Genomic DNA, 18,455 nt, shown 5'->3' with positions numbered 1-18,455 from the left:
ACTTAAACAAGGAGTTTTTGGCGTCGCAACAGTGATAATGATAGCATGGCCCATCTGTATGTTGCTAGCATGAGCAGTGCAATACAAATGTAATCAAGTTGTCCTTGTGTAAAGTCATTGTCAATATTTCTTTTAAAAAGAAATGCTACCCCTCTCTGGTTTAGAAAATTTCCCGGATTTGGCTTTCCCGAACTTAGCAGGTATGCAGTTATTTTCGAAAAGTGTGTATGTTTTTTCACCTATGCACTGGACCTTTGCACTGGACTTTTGCACTGGGCCTTTGTGCTGGCTTTTGCACTGGCTTTTGCACTGGTCTTTGTGCTGGCCTTTGCACAGGCATTTGCACATGCATTTGCACATGCATTTGCACTGGCCTTTGCACTGGTCTTTGCACTGAACTTCGCGTCAGCCTTTGCACTGGCCCGTGTCCAAAGTGTGCCAAACTCTGCAGGTGGTGCCCTGACCGCAATGCTGGAGTTCTTCCAGGCACTGGTGGCATCTAACCTGCCGGGTCTTAGCTTCAACGAACTGCTCCAGGTGAGCAACGGACAGGGGAGCCTCCTTGCACCTGTGCGAGGCTGTGAGGGGATTTCCTTTACACCATGCCTGGGAAGTGAAAGCGGCAGCATTGCTTGCTTTTTTACACTTGTGTTCTGCTGGTTGGCTCCGTGGCACAGCAAAAATCTTGACACCAAGAAAAAAGACAATGTTACCTTTCTTGCTGTCAAGTTTTTTTTTAACAAAACGTGCTACAGGCTTCCATGACGTCATTTCTTTTTTTGATGATATTTGGTTTAGGTTGACGTTGGCTTGTAGAGAAATTTTGTTTTTCTTTTATATTTTCTGATCCAGGTTGCACCCCGTTCTCAAACTTCTGTGTTCTGCGACACATAGTTTATTTACGCGGGTCAAGAAACACAGTTCTCTTTCCTCGCAAACACCCCGTACACTAGGCAGAAGGTGGCCAACCTCGTGACCTGGCCTCGGAGTCCGGGCATGAGAGTTTGTGCGTCTGCCGCAGGAGCTGAGCGGCCCCGTGTACCAGGCTGGTGGGGCGGGCGCAGCGGCGTGCCTGCACCGCCAGGCGTACCACTCAATGGCCAAGGCGGTGGCGGCACTCACCCTCCAGTGTCCCAGGGAGGCCCTGCCCACGGTCCAGCACCTGCTCAGGGACATACAGGCAGGTGTTCGGGGACGTGGCCCTTCAACCCACGAGCACGTGAGCCGGCCAAGATGCATGCTGCGGGACAGAGCTAGCGCGAATAAAGTAACCGAATAGGAGTACTCACTGGCAGCCATAGCTCTGTGTGTGAGTGCTGAAAGCGTGCTGACGGCCAGCTTCCACAGTTCTTTTGCAATGTGCATTCCGCACCATAGATTGCCAGTCTTAGCAGCCTATTAATTTGAGCTTGTTCTGAGCATGCACTCTAAGCATCGCCATCAAATGCGGCCGTTGCAATACGCTTTGCTTGCAAAGCAGCGTATCGCAGTGGTCTAAATCTTGGCCCCCAAGTATTCTGTAAAGCGACCGATGCTCTTGTAGGAAACGTGACTGGTGCCACAACACGGTTCAGCGATTCGCCGCATGTTCGCTGTCGTGCGTCTCCAGCTTCTTCGAAAGCATGCGTGCACGCGCTGCATCGTCGTCGTCATTGCGTGTGTTCACAGCCGCTTCGAAACTGCGCTCGCATTACAAGAAAGTCGCAATTACGTGTCACGGTGGCATACGTGATGTGTGAAGGTTTAAGAAGCTACCTGCTCGTCATACTTCGGTGCAACGTCTACATTTCGCAAACGCAGAGAGAGAAACATGTCCCACCCCAAACCCGGCACTCCGCAAGGCCACTTCCCCACTAGCACTTTGGGCATATTTGGTATGTAGGACCCCTTCTCTCTCACCGAGGAGCGTGCGGTGAGAAGAAAAGGAAGGCGAACTCTGGCTCTGCCATTTAGTTATTAACGAGACAATGTTGCTTTTTTTGCATATTGCTCGGGCCAGCCATTGAGAAGAATTAAACTTTACTGCTCAACTTGGTGCACCAAATGAGCTGTTTCCACAGCACAAGTAGTTCTGATGACGGCAATATGATTTTGAGACAAAATAGTCAAAAATCAATTATTGCTTTTGTTGTGTTAACAGTGTCGCATTGGTCTAGCCCACTTTAAATCAAATGCAAAACTTAGCGTTCCATGCTTTAATTCTGTGATTTGACCTAAATGGGGGGGTGGGGCTAGGTGGCAGATTTGTTTCGTGAAAATATTGAAGGAAGTGCTTGCCTCTGTCGAAAGCTACAAATGGAAACCAAAATTTTTAAATGGCTCTAAGGGAGTTTGGTCTTTTTTGAGCCAAAGGGGAAAACATTCTTGTGAGCCATTAGGGCATTCGATTGAACAATTAAGGGAAGGAGAGCAAACTGTAAACAATTTTCTTCGCTATGTTACTTTTTTTTTTTTTAATCTAATAATTTGCAAAAAAGATTTTTTTTTTTATTTTGTTTTGAAAAGAAATTTTATGGCACTAGTTCTGGAGTTTCCTGCTGCATTACATATTTGCAGTGCACAAGAACGACTCTTGCCATTAAGTCTAAAATGTGAACCACTTACTTTTTGGCTGAAGGTTCATCAAACGTTTTAATGGTGCTACTCACACATGCATGTATCCTATATAACGTGTCCACAAATACAACGCGAGGGCAGGTTTTGAAACCCTAAAAGGAAAAAGAAAATTATCACTACCGTAATGAAAACGTAAAGTTACCGCACTCGAGGGCATAGCAGACGTGAAAAGCGGACGAGAATTGAGAAAATGTTGCGCACGTTTTGTCTGCACTCATGGTCACTACTTAGTTCCTCCCTCACTCTCCCGTTCCCAACTTCGGGGATATGCTTGTCTCTTAGTTCTTTTTTTTGGGGGAGGGGGGGGGGGGTGAGCTCTTTGACCGCAAGCTAATCGTCTTGAACCAGGGAGCACTGTGTCAAGTCGATTTGTTTACCTAGCGCACGAAGCAGAAGCACCGATGCACAACTGTACAAATGCTAGAACACAATCGAGCAGAAACTAGAAGATTCATAGACAGAACAAAGACTGCTGGAAGTGATTCACAATCCTGCCCTTCATAAGCACACACCTGGTGTTTCATGGTTGCGTAAATATGGCCAGTGGTTTCGGCTTGTGTCTTGACTTGATCTGGCTTGGCTAGAACTGGCTGGTGTCCCACACTGGCATGCGGTGCGTCGTTTTTGCGGCTGTGTGTGTTGTCCAAACATGAAAACGACAGGATACTCGCAACATTCTGTTTCTCCCTTTATGTGGCACAAGAACTAATAACTTTCCTCCCCACACCCCCATTTGTTTTTGCACCCAATCTCCCGCATTATGCCGGAGGGATGGCTTTCTCCTGACTCACACCTCATGGCCGATCTTGATTTTGAATTTACTGCGAGGTGTGTCTTAAAGCACTGAATTTTGAGGGAAAAAAAATATTGTTATATTCGTGCAAATACTATGTCCAGTAATGTTCACCCCAAAGTCCGTACATTCACGATGTGAGCTGCTTCCACCGCCGCCGTTGAACGGATTGTCTAGCTCAGGGGCATCCTAACTTTTACAGCAAAGCTGTTTAATTCTACGCTCGCGCGTCTTCCTCGTATAAAAGATACTTAGTAAATAACTAAAATAAAGCGTTGACGAATGCGTGTGCAGGATGCCGTTTGTTTTAGGCTTTTGCTTTAGAACAGTTACTGCTGCAGACGCAAGCACGTGCTGCGCGTGGAGCACCATTCCCTGCATTCTCCTTGATGCTTGGGTAATTTAGCAATAAGTCTATGCAATAGATTAGTTATCAGTAGGCACCATTTTCAAGATCAGCAGACTCTGAGGTAGATAATAAAGGTTTCTCAAAGATTTGCCTCTGTGCGACCCGCATCGGCCATGTCTACGGTCGCATTGCCCTCTCTTTGTCGTTGTTCCAAGCGCTTGCATGCCTAGTTTCCTTTCCTTCCCCTCTCCCGGGGTGGCGGTTCCGCCGCGCGTGTCTAGTTTCCTCGGGCTCCTCGGGGCGGGTTGGTGTTGTCTGCTAAACAGCTTTGCTGGTCATCCACCTTTGTAGAATGGAATGGCTCGTGATTTCTTTTTTTTTTTTTTTTTTGTCTAAGGGGAGTTGTTAGATAAGCGATCTGTCCTAGTGTCTAGGGCCGGAAAAAAAAAAAAGAGCAATTTTAAACTAAGAAAAACTAAGTAACTAAACCTAGATGATCATTTAAATGCAGAAATGAATGTTATACTAGTAAGTATTAAAAGCCTAAGGTGGATGAATACATATATCCTATTTCAAATTGAAGTTTAATATTTAGCTAATTAGGACATTACACAACACTTCTAACCACTTGTGGCACATTTGCACAGTGCAAAAGACTATTGAGAAGGATAAAACTAATTCTGACAATATGCAATAGTTGTGACGGAGAACACTAAGTGCAATGTACACGACAACGCAGTGGAATTTTAACATAGTTACGCAGACATGAAGCAGGGAACTAAGAATGGGAATGCTAGTGATGGCAATGTTCACTTAATAATATGGCGGGAGGACCCGTGTTGCAATGCAGTTTCTCTCATTCTTTCTCGTGTCTTAGTTTGTGCATTTAGAGCACGTCGCAGCACCTTTTCTTTACGCGCATTTCTTTTTCTGCGGCTAGCTCCGTGTCTGTTGGAAGCAGGTCGTCGGCCGGGCTTCATTAGAAAAATTGCGGCCAGCCGCGTGCCGTTCGGAAGACTTCCGCGTGCCGAATCTGCGTGTCTGTGAATGCGAGTGTGTTCCACCTGCCGTTTGTGTAGACCCTTTCCGTAAAAGTGCCAAAAGGAGACGCTGTTGCTCTTTGCATCCCTGGGAAACTTTCGATCGGATCAGAGGGCAAACGATGGCCACCACAGTACTGATTCTTGCAGCGTTCAGGAAATATATCAACACCAGTTCTCCCGGTGGTTAGCTAAAGGACCGGGTAGGGGGGGATTTGTTGGAGATGTTTTCATTCTCCCGTAAGATGGCCGATCCCTTCTTGTGTGTTGACTAGCACAGCAGAAGCACCTCGCTAAATCCCAAGCTTCGTGATTTCTGTAGCACTAGATCTCCCCAGAAATTTTGACATCAACAGGCTCGGGGGTGGCTTGCCCAAATGGAACGACCGGAAGTCTCTTGGGAGTTTGTATTTGTAAACATGAAAAGAGTCTATATACCATCACTTTGGGGAGTGAGTGAAAGACGTGTGTCTGCGCAGGCCAATCGCAGTGTGGACTCCATCCAGTTGTTTGCCCTGCTTGCCATTGGCGAGATCGGAAGGCACATGTAAGTTCCTTTTACCGCTTGCTCATGACTAAACTCTTAGCCTGAGACGCGCGAGGGCTTGAAACTCGACTTGTTGTTCCACTCTGCTCTTGCTCTAGCTTTTGGTAGTGCTTCCTTTCACGCAGCTTTAGCCATGAATCACATTTTTAGCAAGCTGGCCCAGAAAGCAGCGCGGGAAAGCACTCGCGGTACTTTGTACTTGGAGGTAGAGGTCTGCACGGGTATGGGCCACAGGCCGGGCTCGGGCTTCACGGCTACATTCGTGAAGGGCCCGAGCCAGTCACGGGCCTTGCATTCAAGTTTGTAAGGTGAGCCAAAGCAAGCCAAGCCAACCGTCACTCTCCTTTTTCTTTTTTTTTTTAGCAGCAGTGTTTTTAAAAGCTTGTTCAGGGTTTCTTTTTTTTTCTTTTGGCAGCAACGTTTTTAAAATCCTGTTCAGGGTTTTAATTTTTTTTTTTTTTTTTCAGCAATGTTTATAAAATCTTTTTTTTTTTTTTTTTCTTTTTTTATTAGCAGTGTTTTTGGAAGCTTGTTAGGGGGTTGGGGTAGAGACCACAGTGTGGGAGTCCCAAATGCTGAAAGCATATGCATGTGTTTGTATATGTCTTTATTCTGTTCGGTGTGTTTTGTACCGAATGCTCTTTGGAGCACCAGCGACGCCCATTATTTTTGTCATCAACACGCACACATACGTGCCTACACAATGCGCACCCTCACAGGCGGAAAGCATTTACGTACGAGTGTGTGCATCCACAATATGGGGGAGAGGTAAACAATTTCTCGCAAACTACCGCAACAAACAGTGGTTTTTACAGTGGAGCTGTAAAGGGCAGGTTTCTTGAGGATTGTGTCCCCCGTAAAGAAATGTTGACACAAAACTCTGGACAGCTACCGCCATCTATGAGCGACGGCGGCAACCAGACAACCGGCTTGCCGGCCTCGCCCATAGATGGCGGCAACCTTTCCAGCCTTTCCACTCTGTTTTTCACCAGAGTGGAAAGGCTGAATTTCTCTTGGTGTTGTCCTCGAGGTCGTCTTTGAGGTTGTTAGAGAGGTCGTCCTATAAGTTATCCTTGAGGTCGTTGTAGACATTCTCCTTGAGGTTGTCATTGAAGTCGTCCTAGACGTCCCTGAGGTCGTCCTAGAAGTCGTCCTTGAGGTCGTCCTAGACATTGTCCTCTAGGCATTGTCCTTGAGGTCGTCCAAGAAGCTGTGCCTGAGGTCGTCCCATCATAGTACAGCTTCGCTGGTCTGTGATGGGACGACCAAAGTAAAAAAACTAAAAGTTTTTTTTTGCTTTGCTCGTCTTTTGTTCGAGCCTGTCTCAATGTTACCCTTCCTTTTCAACTTTGGCACATGCTTTTGCCTAATGTTCCTAGCCATTTTTGTTTTTCCGTCTTCTCCAATATGCAGGTTTAGTCACAAAAAAGAAAGGATGCTTACTGCATTGACTGTTGGGTACTGTAGTCAACATGTGTAGCAGTGGCAAGCGAGCTGCTGTGCCGCGCAATTTGTGAGCTATTCATACCGGGTGAAAATAGAGTGCCCTCAGCGAACCCATGAAAATTGGCGCTGGGCCGGGCCGGCTGTCGAAATGAACAGCAAGCCGCTGGCAGGCCTGGGCCCAGGAGGCAACGGACCGGGCTGGGCCGGGCTCCTAAATGTCGGCCCGTGCAGACCTCAAGACTGCGTCTACTGTTTTCCCAATCTAAAAGTTTTGTTTGTGATTTAATCTTCATTTCATTTGACCTCTTAGTTTTTTTCATGTTTTGAGCATTTCTGTTTTACTTCAAGTATGTTCCAGTACCATTTAATTGTACTCTGCTCAGGGAACAGTGTGCAGTCACATTCTAACTGTACATATTAATTGTCCTGATTTCTTTTTTTTCCTTTTTCTTAAGGTGGTTTTTACGTTTATCACGGTTGGTAATGATATGGAATCGACACAACTGCTTAGTCTGTCAATGCAAACATTTTCTTCTCAAACCAAATGCCGAGCTGTTTTTATTCGCCAAGCAATAGAGGTGTGGGACGCGAGCATGTGCTCCCATTCTTGGCATTTGGGGAATCTTCTAGCGATGATTGAGAAGTCCCCATCCTTTCCCACCCACAGAGACCTGAGTGGCATTGTGGAGCTGCAGACAGTCCTCCTCGAAGCCTTCTCGTCCCAGAGTGAAGAAGTAAAGACGGCCGCCTCCTTTGCCCTCGGTGAGTCCCTTTGTGTGCACGGGAAACCCTCTTTCACACGGTGGCTCGGGTGGCCCCAACCAATGCCACCCAGAACGCAAGGCCCACGCCTTTCCCCCCAAATGTCACCACCGATTACGATGATGATTCTCAGATTCGCGCAAAGAAAGAACACTCACACTGTGTGTGGATGTTCTGAGTGTTCTTTCTTTGTGTGAGTAAACTTTTGAAGTGTGTGTTCTTGTGCGCTGTGAAGTGTAAGCATGAACCACCAGCTCACCCAAGCTGAGGTATTGATTAAATCATCCCCTGGACTAGCAAGTGAAGATGTCAAGCCAGCTTTCAAAAGAGCAGTTACTTAGGTATGGGCAGTCAGAATGGGATAGGGCAATCGACAACAAACTACACATTATCAAAACTTGTTTGCGGATGGGGGAGAGTTTCGATCGCAGGAATCATTTCCATGAAGTTTTGATGTCCCGATTGAGTACTGGCCACTCGCGCTTGACACATCTGTATTTGTTTTGTGGTGAAGGTGCTCCGCAGGGTTATCATTGCGGCAAAGTAGTGACTGTATTACACATTTTGTGGCAGTACAAGCCCCTACATCAACAGCGACAAGCATGTTTTTAAGATCCTTTTAGATACCATCTTTCGTTTCACTCTGCCTTCCTTCTTGGAAGGCAGAAGGTTGTAACTTCTATTCGTAATAAATGTCCCTCCCATTGTAGATAGTTTAAAGTGTAGCAGATTATGGGCAGTTTGATCTTAAAATCTAGAGACATCTTAATTTTTATTTTTACCCAGAACTCGTGTTCATGTTATACACAACTCATGTTCATAGTCTTATTAGATCATCAGCTACTATAGCTCTGTTTCCGCAATCCTTGTTTCTGCAGTAGCTTAGGCACTTGGTGCATTTTGGCCCTGGTAACTCTCGCACCATAAAACTCATCTTTCATTCAATTTTGGCATCCGTGACTCGGTTTGCAACCAACGAAGCAGGCGGCACGCATCTGTTATACGCCTACCGTATTTTCCGGACTATAGTCCACAGAGGCAAATTTATGGTCAAAAATTAAAGGTGTTGCGTAGAAAGTCCGCACCTTTTGCCTACCTTGCACATGAAGAGTTCTACACAGCGCACCTTGACAAACACCCGCCTCATTAGCTCACAAGGAAGCTTGTATCATACATTATTCATCATTGGCATACCCTGTCAGTCGCTAGATCTATCACGTCTCGTTAGAATCAATCATCTAGAAAAAAAAAAATTCTTGTATAGTCTGCACCGGGTAAAATTTCAACTTCTATACATGTGTGGCCTGGAAACAATGGTACTTCAGTTAGGCATACGGGGGGCAATGCTCCATTCGGTAGCTAACTGTATTAGCTTCCGAATGGTGTTGGTTTTTTCTCGCTGCTACCCGCCTCAGGGAATGACGTGACACGCCGCTTCTACAACGCATAGCGACGCCAAGGTTGCTTGACATTAATTTTCCCACTATATTTAGCGCGGGAATTAATGCGATGGTCCTTGGTGACGTTTTTTTGTGATGCTCCTTCACGGTTCTTTGCGGCAATTTCCTCGAGGAACTAAGCCGACAAAATATTCTGTCCCTATGGGACTTGGGCAGGAGGTAAGAAGGTACTGTAAAACCTTCGATGTTCGCAAATTGAAAAATTCACGAAATTTAAGGGCACGCAAAAATTCCTGTCCTTAAGAGTTTCAGTGCATGCGTCTGGAATTTGCGAAATTTAGTGGCCGCGATTATGTCCTCTGTGACGATTCGCGAAAAATAGGGGCCGCGAAAATAGAGGGTCTTTGCAGTATCCCGAAACCTGGTGTCCGTCTCTTGTTGTGCAGGCAGCGTGAGCGTGGGAAACCTTCCGGAGTACCTGCCCTTCCTGCTGCGCGAGATTGGGGAGCAGCCACGCAGGCAGTACCTGCTGCTGCACTCCCTCAAGGAGGTGAGGCGGAGTACTAGCTAGCTGCTTCCTATGCTTTTTGTGCATTTCGGGGTTTTTTGCTCATGTTTTGTTGCATAGATTGTTTTACTTTCTGGTGGCCCACATTAGACCTTTGGTGGTCGTCTTTTACTTTCTGGTGGCCCACATTAGACCTTTGATGGTCGTCGCCGTACCTGTACAACGGGGATATCACGTTTGAAAATGCCCGCCTACGTGCAAAACTGCGGGCACCGCGGGAGGTGTTGCTGTTTGTTATGTCTTTGGCGAACTATGAGCGTTGTATTTGCAAAATGTTTTGCTTTGTTGGGCTATTTATAGTTTTCAAGTCAGGTGCCTCGCACATGTGAGGCTCACTTCGTGTGCGGGCCGCTCTGGCTGTAGTGCCAATGTGAGCACTGGCTCTTCCAATTCAGATTTTCTACGCTTTTCGGAATCAAATTCAAAGGATGATAGCTCGTCAACCGACGGAGAAAGTACCTTCAGTTAGGAGCCCGAGGCTGCTGGAACGTTGCGGAAGCACCAGATTGAAGCCGAATTGGAGAAACTTTTCGCCTTCAATAGCTTTGTTTGATGCTTGTGCACTTGAAGAGCTTGCAAGCATTGTTTGTGTGGTCCCGCCAGATATTAAGAAAAAATTCAGCATGTTTTCTTTATACTATTCATTGTAAACAAAACCTGCCCACTGGGAAGCATAATTTGGGAAAAAAACTCGACCATCAACGGTTTAAATGTGCAAAACCTTTCCTCTAGTGAGCTGCGCTTTGCCACTTTGTCAACCAAACATGGTGTCCGAAATACACTTTGGATATTGGCACTATGTTTCAGTTATTGTATGGTGAAGGATGCTTCAACGTTACATGCATTTGTAGGAATTCATGAATCCACTTTTAAGAGTAATGTGACTACCTATCATTCTAGTGTTCCAGTAAGCAGTGAACAGTGTGCACGCAACTTTCTAGATTGAATGCAGGGCACCATTTCAACGTTTTCCAGCATGTTGGTTTGGGAAACAAACAAGGGTAGATTGAAAAGTTTCTGGAATTGCCATTCCCTAATATGTTCATGCTCTTGTGTTGGCAGCTTTCATATTACTTAACTTCGAATGTGAAAATGATTGTTCAGAGAGTTTCACGTTGACAAGCATTGAAGTCAAACAACGTGTGCTTTCCAATCATGAATAAAAACAAAACTTCAGCAGTAATAAAAAAAAAAAAATTTTTTTTTGGAGGAAAGATGAGCGGCAGAACTTATACCAAGGTTGTACAGTGTGGACCGCATATAACGTATGTCTGGGGAGTCGCAAAAGTCCGCACTATAAGCGGTACCGCGTTATAACCAAAACATTAATTTTTCAGGCCAAAATGCATGCCATCAGACAACTTACCTTTGTAAAAGAATTTATTTTATGTTAGATGAAAAATAAAGCTTAGTTTGAGGAAAGTCTTTATTTCACTAGACTAATACACTTCTCTCTCAAGTGTGTCACACATTTTGAAAGAAATGAGCGACTTTTGCCTGGCGCAGCCTCTTGCCTGGCGCAGCCTTTTGCCTGGCGCAGCGCGTCCACAATCCGCGTCGTGGGTTGCGGACGGTCGTTGTGAGCGTTCAGGATTGCTAACCCTAATCACTTTTCTCCGGCGATGAAAACGCATGAAAATTCGCATCCTTTATACGGTATGCGCCAGTAATACCTTCAACTTGAGCACAGGCATGAAATGCTCCAAATAAGAAATCCGGGCGATGTTCGAAAACACAAATGCTTAGAAAGTACCACTGTAGTCGAAGTAAACAAACACGACGACACGGGCGTTTCTGCCGTCTTGAAGAGTGCCGCCACAACATCGCCGCACGAGTAGGTGGACCTTCCCTTCTAGTACCTGCTGGGTTATCATAGCGACACTCAACGAAAATTCACAGACAAGGATAGCGCTTTTACGCGGAACGATGAACTTCCACCACGCCGCCTACGTCGACGATCAAAACCGACGCCATGTTTGCGGATAGAAGCAGCCGGCCAGCCTGCGACCGGCATGCAATGTGCGCGAACACTTCTCCTCAACCTGCGATTGGTCTGTCATTGCGGTTATTTCCAATGACAGAGCGGAGGGACGCACACACAGGAACGACACATGCGTGTGTCGCTATGGCAACTGAAGCCTCTCTCTTCGCTTCTCACCGCTTCTTCGAGCAACCTCCTTGCCCCGCGAGTGCCGCTTGCGGCTCGTGCCGTTATCTAGTGTCGCACAGGGAAGCGTGCTCTCTGCGTCGGTCAGTCGGCGCGGTCGCCGGGCTGTTCCGAAAACCGCACTATAACCAGTACAGTAGAACCTCGTTGATACGTTTTTCAGGGGACCGCGGAAAAAAAGCGTATCAACCGGGAAAGCGCAGCAACCGATAACGCACTTAAAGGCACTCTATATAAGATAGAAAGCAGCTCTTATGCAATGGTTTATTTTATGCACTTACCGAACTCTTTTGGACTCAGACACGTTCACAAAAACGCGTAATATCCACCTGCCGCTTCGAATTAATGGTATGCAGTAAAAGTCGTTTCTCCAGAAGCCGCAGTCCCCTCTCACTCTCCGCGCAGTCATGAACGTTTACGTAGCGGCGCAAGGTGTCCAACGCAGCGATCGCGTCCGCAAACGTGGGTGCAGCGTAATCGTTGGTTTTTTGTTCGTCTTCTTCATCACTTTCTTTGTTGTCGGCAGTAGTGAGGTCGGCCACAATGTCCGCTATGCTCGATATCCGAACGATCAGCAATCTCTTGCGCCTTCTCTCGCAGAATGCCTCCGTCGATGTTGACACAAGATGCCCGGGCTTGTTTGAACCATACCAACAGGGCCTCCTCTAACTTTGCGTGTTTTGCCCCCCGAGCCTGTTTAAAGCCTGGTTGGTAGAAAGGAGCCTTCGCCTCGATCTCCTTTCGTCTCGCGACGATACTGTTTAAAGTTGACGGCGCGAGTCCAAGCTCTCTTGCGACCTCAGACCTCTTCCGGCTGGGATTTCGATCCACCGTGCGAAGTATGTCAAACTTCTCTTTAAAAGAGAGTGCTTTTCTCTTTCGGGATGTCATGGCCTTCGTCAACGCGCACGCACTCAGAAACGGCACTGTTCACGCAGTCGAGCTGTCGAGCGAACAGAAACTGGAAATGCAGCCGTCGCGGCGTGCGTGCGGCGCGTAAACAACTCGCGCCGGAGAGAGAGGACAGATGAAAAGAAAGAGTAAGAGAGAACGAGCGTTTTCGCAGAGCTCAGCAAAGCCCAGTGAGGAGACCGGGAAAGAGGGGGAAAGGAGTAAAGGGAAGGGGGGCGCCCGCGTGCCGCGCGGCCGCGCGATCCGCGCTGCGTGGATCGGCTGTTCGGCTCTGCTTCGCTTCGCTTCAAGCCGGCGTGGCACCTTGGCTGCCTTGGCGCACAGCGCGCCGAGGCGCCGAGGCGCCGAGGCGCCGCGATTCCGGCACTTTTGGACGTAACAACCGGGAAAGCAAACGTAACAGGCAGGAAACTAATACATGTATCTCTATGGAAGTAAAACGGGACCGGCGTTTTTGAACGCAACGGACAGGAAAACGTATCAACCAAGAACGTATCAACGAGGTTCTACTGTATTTCCCTTCGCGCGCCTGCATTTTAAGCGGTATGTAATTACATGGAGTTCTTTGGGAGGCGAACTGGTGGTTTAAAAAAGCCGCGTTATACCCGGTCCTGCACTATAAGCGGATACGTTGTAAGTGGTCTATACTGTATACTGTTCTTGGATAATCAGCACCTGCATTTTCTACTATGTATTTGGATTTCGGAATTCATGCGTGGTCGCACGGACAGGAGTGATGAACCATGTTCAGGACGGTTGAAAACAGCTACCACACCAGAAATCGGGGACAAAATTCATGACATGGTCATGGCAGATTGCCGAATAAAAGTGTGTAAGTTCATATTTTACATAATAAACTATGGTAGGTTTGTAAAGTCTCCCTGCAAGATGGGTGCTGCATTTGCTCAGTCCCGACCAAAAACTTGTTTTAGTCTAAACCTCGGCCGATAATTTGGAAGTGTGCGAGAAAACTAAAATGCAATTGAACTAATGGACTGGACACGGTGAATCGGTTCCAAAGAAGGCAAAGACCATTCAGTCGGCTGGAAGTACCTTGAAAAAGGAAAAACAGTTGCAGGCAAATACTAAACACTTTCAGAGAAGCTGAAAGAAGCAATACAGGAAAAATGCCTGGAAATGGTCAAGAAAAAGATGTAGTTTCACCACGGCTATGCACCTGCCCATTCAAGTACAGGTGCTCGCCAAAAACTGACAGAATTGAAGTTTAAAATTTTTTCATACTTACCCATTCACTTCTCTTGGCTCCCTCGGACATCAACCTGCTCCGGAAACTCAAACTATTTTTGGGTGGAACGAAGAGGTTATCGGACACTGACAACAGCTACTTTGAGGACCTTGAGGAAGGTCACTTTCTGGAGGGTATCGAGAAGCTGGAGAGACGCTGGACCGAGTGCGTTGAGCTTCGAGGGGATATTTAAAAATAGAACATAACTTGAATCTGATTTATTTTGCTTTCATTGTCCATCCGGAAACTTTTCAGTCCACCCTCGTAAGTGTGTTTCAAAATTGATTTCAAGATGTAATTGTTACATTGCTTTATTATCCTTATGTGTTACATGGAAAACCGAGTCATTTTGGTCAAATGAAATAAAGCTCCTTACTATGGAGCGATTTGTTCCTATTGCCTCAGTAGCCTGCTTTAACTGGCAATAGCAAAGATAGTGGTGGTCTCCATCGTTGGGAGAATCCCCCATTTCATGAATGGTTCTCTGCTTCCTGTGTTTGGCCAGATCATCAGTTGCCAATCTGCAAGTCCAGAAAGCATCCAAGCCCTGGAGCCCTTCATCGAATCTATCTGGTAAGTGTGACTGGCACCTGGCTACTGAAAACGAAATTAGTTACTGCAGAAGTTGGAAATAATTCTTCGAGCTGACTTGCGATTGGGGGGTCAAAACTTCATTCTGTAGTTAGACGAGTAGGTGCGGGCATAACGCAAATAGGGGCGAAAATAAACCATCTCGTAACGGTGTAGAGAGCACCGTATGCAAAAAGGCTTTACAAGCACAGTAGTCTCAATTGAGGCTTGTACGTTTGGCTGTCCTTCTAGTTTGCAGCCTTTGTAGCATGATTTTGCACTCGTAAGTCTATGGGGAGGGTTGTAGAAAGCGACGTCGAAGAGAGGGCTTCTGAAGATGGCGATGGAGTTGTGCTGAGGCTAGATGGACCATGTGACGCGACCGCGTCGGTAGCTCTTGAGCGGCGCTCACCCTCCCTTCCTACCCCCAGAGGTGCGAAATGGAGTATATTTCGACATCTTGCACCTTGCTGCTAGTCCAGTGACACTGAGTTCATTTTGCATTTGGACCGCAGAAGAAGCCCCTTCTCTTTTTATTTGCTTCCATCCTCCCTCTCCTTCTCTCTTTCCATGAACAACATCATCCAAAAGCGAGCGCTCGACGCGGTTGGAACTGACGACTCTTTATAATCCGTTTCACCTTACAATGGACTGCGCTGGACGCTACTAGACACTGGAGCCAATCGAATCCAATCCCGAGCGAGTCGCGTGACCCTGGAAGAGGCGTGCCGACGCGCATGGCTCATTGTCACGCGACGGGCTCGCAACACTGCAGTGGCTGGGATAACTCGTGGTGTCCACTGTGGTCTCTCGTGGAGTGAATCGGGGTATAATTATGGGCTCTCTAATCTCAACTCGACACACAACAGCTCTCCGACAGACTTCGTTGCTACAGTATAGACCACTTACAACGTAACCGCTTATAGTGCAGGACCGGGTATGACGCAGCTTTTTTAAACCACCGGTTCGCCTCCCATAGAACTCCATGTAATTACACACCGCTTAAAATGCAGGCGCGCGAAGGGAAATATTGGTTATAGTGCGGCTTTCGAAACAGCCCGGCGACCGCGCCGACTGACCAACGCAGAGAGCACGCTTCCCTGTGCGACACTAGATAATGGCACTAGCCGCAAGCGGCACTCGCGGGGCAAGGAGGTTGCTTGAGGAAGCGGGGAAAAGCAGAGAGAGAGGCTTCAGTTGCCATAGCGACAGAGGGATGCACGCACGTGTCGTTCACGTGCGTGCGTCCCTCCGCTGCGTTGGAAACGTTGGAAACAACCGCAACGACAGACCAATCGCAGGTCGAGGAGAAGTGTTCGCGCGCGTTGCATGCCGGTCGCGGGCTGCGAGGCCGGCTGCTTCTGTCCGCAAACATGGCGTCGGTTTTGACCGTCAACGTAGACGGCGTGGTAGAAGCTCATCGTTCCGCATAAAAGCACTATCCTTGACTGTGAATTTTCGTTGTGTGTCGCTATGATAACCCAGCACGTACTAGAAGGGAAGATCCACCTAATCGTGCGGCGATGTTGTGGCGGCACTCTCAAGACGACAGAAACGCCCGTGTTGTTGTGTTTGTTTACTTCGACTACTGTGGTGCTTTCTAAACATTTGTGTCTTTGAACATCGCCCGGATTTCTTATTTGGAGCATTTCATGCCTGTGCTCAAGTTGAAGGTATTACTGGCGCGTACCGTATAAAGGATGCGAATTTTCACGCGTTTTCATCGCCGGAGAAAAGTGATTAGGGTTAGCAATCCTGAACGCTCACAACGTCCGTCTGCAACCCACGACGCCGTTAAAAGGCTGCGCCAGTCAAAAGTCGCTCATTTCTTTCAAAATGTGTGACACACTTGAGAGAGAAGTGTACTAGTCCGCTGAAATAAAGACTTTCCTCAAACTAAGCTTTATTTTTCATCTAACCTAAAATAAATTCTTTTACAAAGGTAAGTTGTCTGATGGCACGCATTTTGGCCTGAAAAATTGATGTTTTGGTTATAGCACGGTACCGCTTATAGTGCGGATTTTCGCGACTCCCGCGACATGCGTTATATGCGGTCTACACTGTATTTTGGGGACGCATGGGCGGCGACGGGACGTAAAGCACGCCACTTGAAACTGTGCTTGAAACGCATCTCAAGCCGGTGTGTTTAGCGTCCTATTCCGTCCACACATCGAAAGTAGTCCCGAAGGGGCAACGAGTGATGTCACAAAAGCCTGGCGGTTGTGCGTAGAAGTCCCGGAAAAAAGTGTGAGAGAATGCGGTGCTCTTTTGCTGGTCATCGCGGCGTTGCCGGAGCTTCCGTCGACTCGAGCTGGAGAGCGACCTGCAGCGTAACAGGCGTATGGCAGATCCATTACCGCCACTGTGATACGACCAGGATCGCGGCCTTCGGTAGCATGACACTTCTTCGATGCCATCAGTTGGAAATGCACGGTGAAGTGTGTCAACGAGGCTGCCCTTGACCCCCCCCAAACCTCCTAGGGCCTTGCTGGTGCAGCACTGGGAGTGTCCCGAGGAAGGTGCCCGCAACGTGGTGGCGGAGTGCCTGGGACGCCTGTCCCTGTCCAGGCCCCAGGAGCTGCTGCCACGCCTGGAGGCCTGCCTGGCCTCTCCCTCGCCCCTGGCCAGGGCCACCGTCGTGGCCGCCGCCAAGTGGGCCCTCGCCGAGCGATCGGGTCCGTGGGTCGCCGTGCCACCTTTCACATTTTTAATGCGCGAAATGCTTCTCTTGAAACTTTCCAATCCCAAAACTTTGTCCTTCCATCTGTCAGCGCAATTCCCGCTAAATTTTGCCGGGAAATTAATCTCGCGTGACCTATACACTTATTCGTCCTCCACGCTAAATTTAGCGGATAAGTTGACGTAGCGTGGCCTATACACCAATTCAGTTTCCCCGCTAGATTTAGCTGGAAAATTTAAATTACATGGCCCGACTTCAGGTGAGCTGTGCACCAATTCAGTTTCTTTGCTAAATTTGGTGGGAAAATTAATATCGCTATCACGTAACCTAGTATATATCAATTCAATTTATCCCTCTAAATTTAGAGGGAAAATTTTTTCGCCCGACATCACGTGACCTATGCACCAATTTAGTGGGGAAATTGATCAAAATGAATGACTGTTTTCACTCCCCGAAACAACTGTTTATTGTCTTCCAAACAAATTCAATCGATTATTTTTCAAATACCGTATTCACTCGCAGAATGAACGCACTTTTTTTCCGGAAAATCGATGCAAAGTTAGGGGGGGCGTTCATTACGCGAAGTAAAATTTCTGCTTCCGTATTTACTCGCATAATGAACGGACCTTTTATCCTGAAAAATCGAAGTAACTTCTTATCTCTTTGCGCGCGGCGCCCGACACCGTAACCAAACCAAGCTGTGAAAAAAAAAAAAAAAAAAAAAAACTTTTTTTATGTCTTGGGTGTTTTTTTTTTTATTTTTTTTTTTTGCCGCATTTTGCAAGCTTTTTTGTTTGCTTAGGCGTTGCTCAGGCGAGGGCTCTCCGCTTATCTTTTTTATCTCCTTGCGCGCGGCGCGTGACGCACGACCCCCCTACCAAACTGCGCTGTGCAAAAAAAAGAAAAAAAAGGTTCTCTTTTTCTTTTTTTTTTTTTTTTTCTCAGTTCCGTGGGTCTTTTTTTTTTTTTTTTTTGCCGCCTTTCGCAAGCTGTTTTATTTGCTTAGAGGGCTTCTCCACTCCTCTTTCTTGCCTCCTTGCGCGCGGCGCGCGACCCCCCGTAACAAAACTGCGCTATGCAAAAAAAAAAAAAAAGAAGAAGAAAAAAAGCTTTTTTTTTGTTTTCTCTTAGTTCCGTGGTTTTTCTTTTCTTTTTGCCGCCTTTCGCAAGCTGTTTCGTTCGCTTAGAGCGCTTCTCCGCTTTTCTTTCTTACTTCCTTGCGCGCCGCGGCCCGCGAACCCAAAGTCCAGACTGCGCTGTGCAAAAAAAAGAAAAAGCTCCTCTCCATGTTTTTTTTTCTTGCTTCCCTTGGATCTTTGCGAATTTTTTTAACGCCTTTCGCAAAACGTTTCGTTCGCC

At 47.2% G+C, this 18,455-nt stretch overlaps 1 protein-coding gene across 1 annotated transcript in view; it reads left to right on the top strand.

Annotated features, from left to right (window-relative positions):
* The window catches only part of LOC8026606 (cullin-associated NEDD8-dissociated protein 1), an 81,500-nt gene that overhangs the window by 41,388 nt on the left and 21,657 nt on the right, over window positions 1–18,455 (top strand). The window contains exons 18-24 of the mRNA XM_029985597.4: window positions 452–537; window positions 1,022–1,180; window positions 5,278–5,345; window positions 7,459–7,553; window positions 9,400–9,503; window positions 14,352–14,419; window positions 16,898–17,091. Of these exons, the coding sequence (XP_029841457.2) occupies window positions 452–537; window positions 1,022–1,180; window positions 5,278–5,345; window positions 7,459–7,553; window positions 9,400–9,503; window positions 14,352–14,419; window positions 16,898–17,091 (774 nt within the window). The remainder of the gene's footprint in view (window positions 1–451; window positions 538–1,021; window positions 1,181–5,277; window positions 5,346–7,458; window positions 7,554–9,399; window positions 9,504–14,351; window positions 14,420–16,897; window positions 17,092–18,455) is intronic.

The sequence above is a fragment of the Ixodes scapularis genome, unplaced genomic scaffold, assembly GCF_016920785.2.
Source record: "Ixodes scapularis isolate PalLabHiFi unplaced genomic scaffold, ASM1692078v2 PGA_scaffold7__128_contigs__length_106722199, whole genome shotgun sequence".
Classification (NCBI taxonomy): Eukaryota; Metazoa; Arthropoda; class Arachnida; order Ixodida; family Ixodidae; genus Ixodes; species Ixodes scapularis.
Note: the sequence above shows the minus strand (reverse complement) of the source record. Positions and strands in the feature narration are given on the sequence as shown.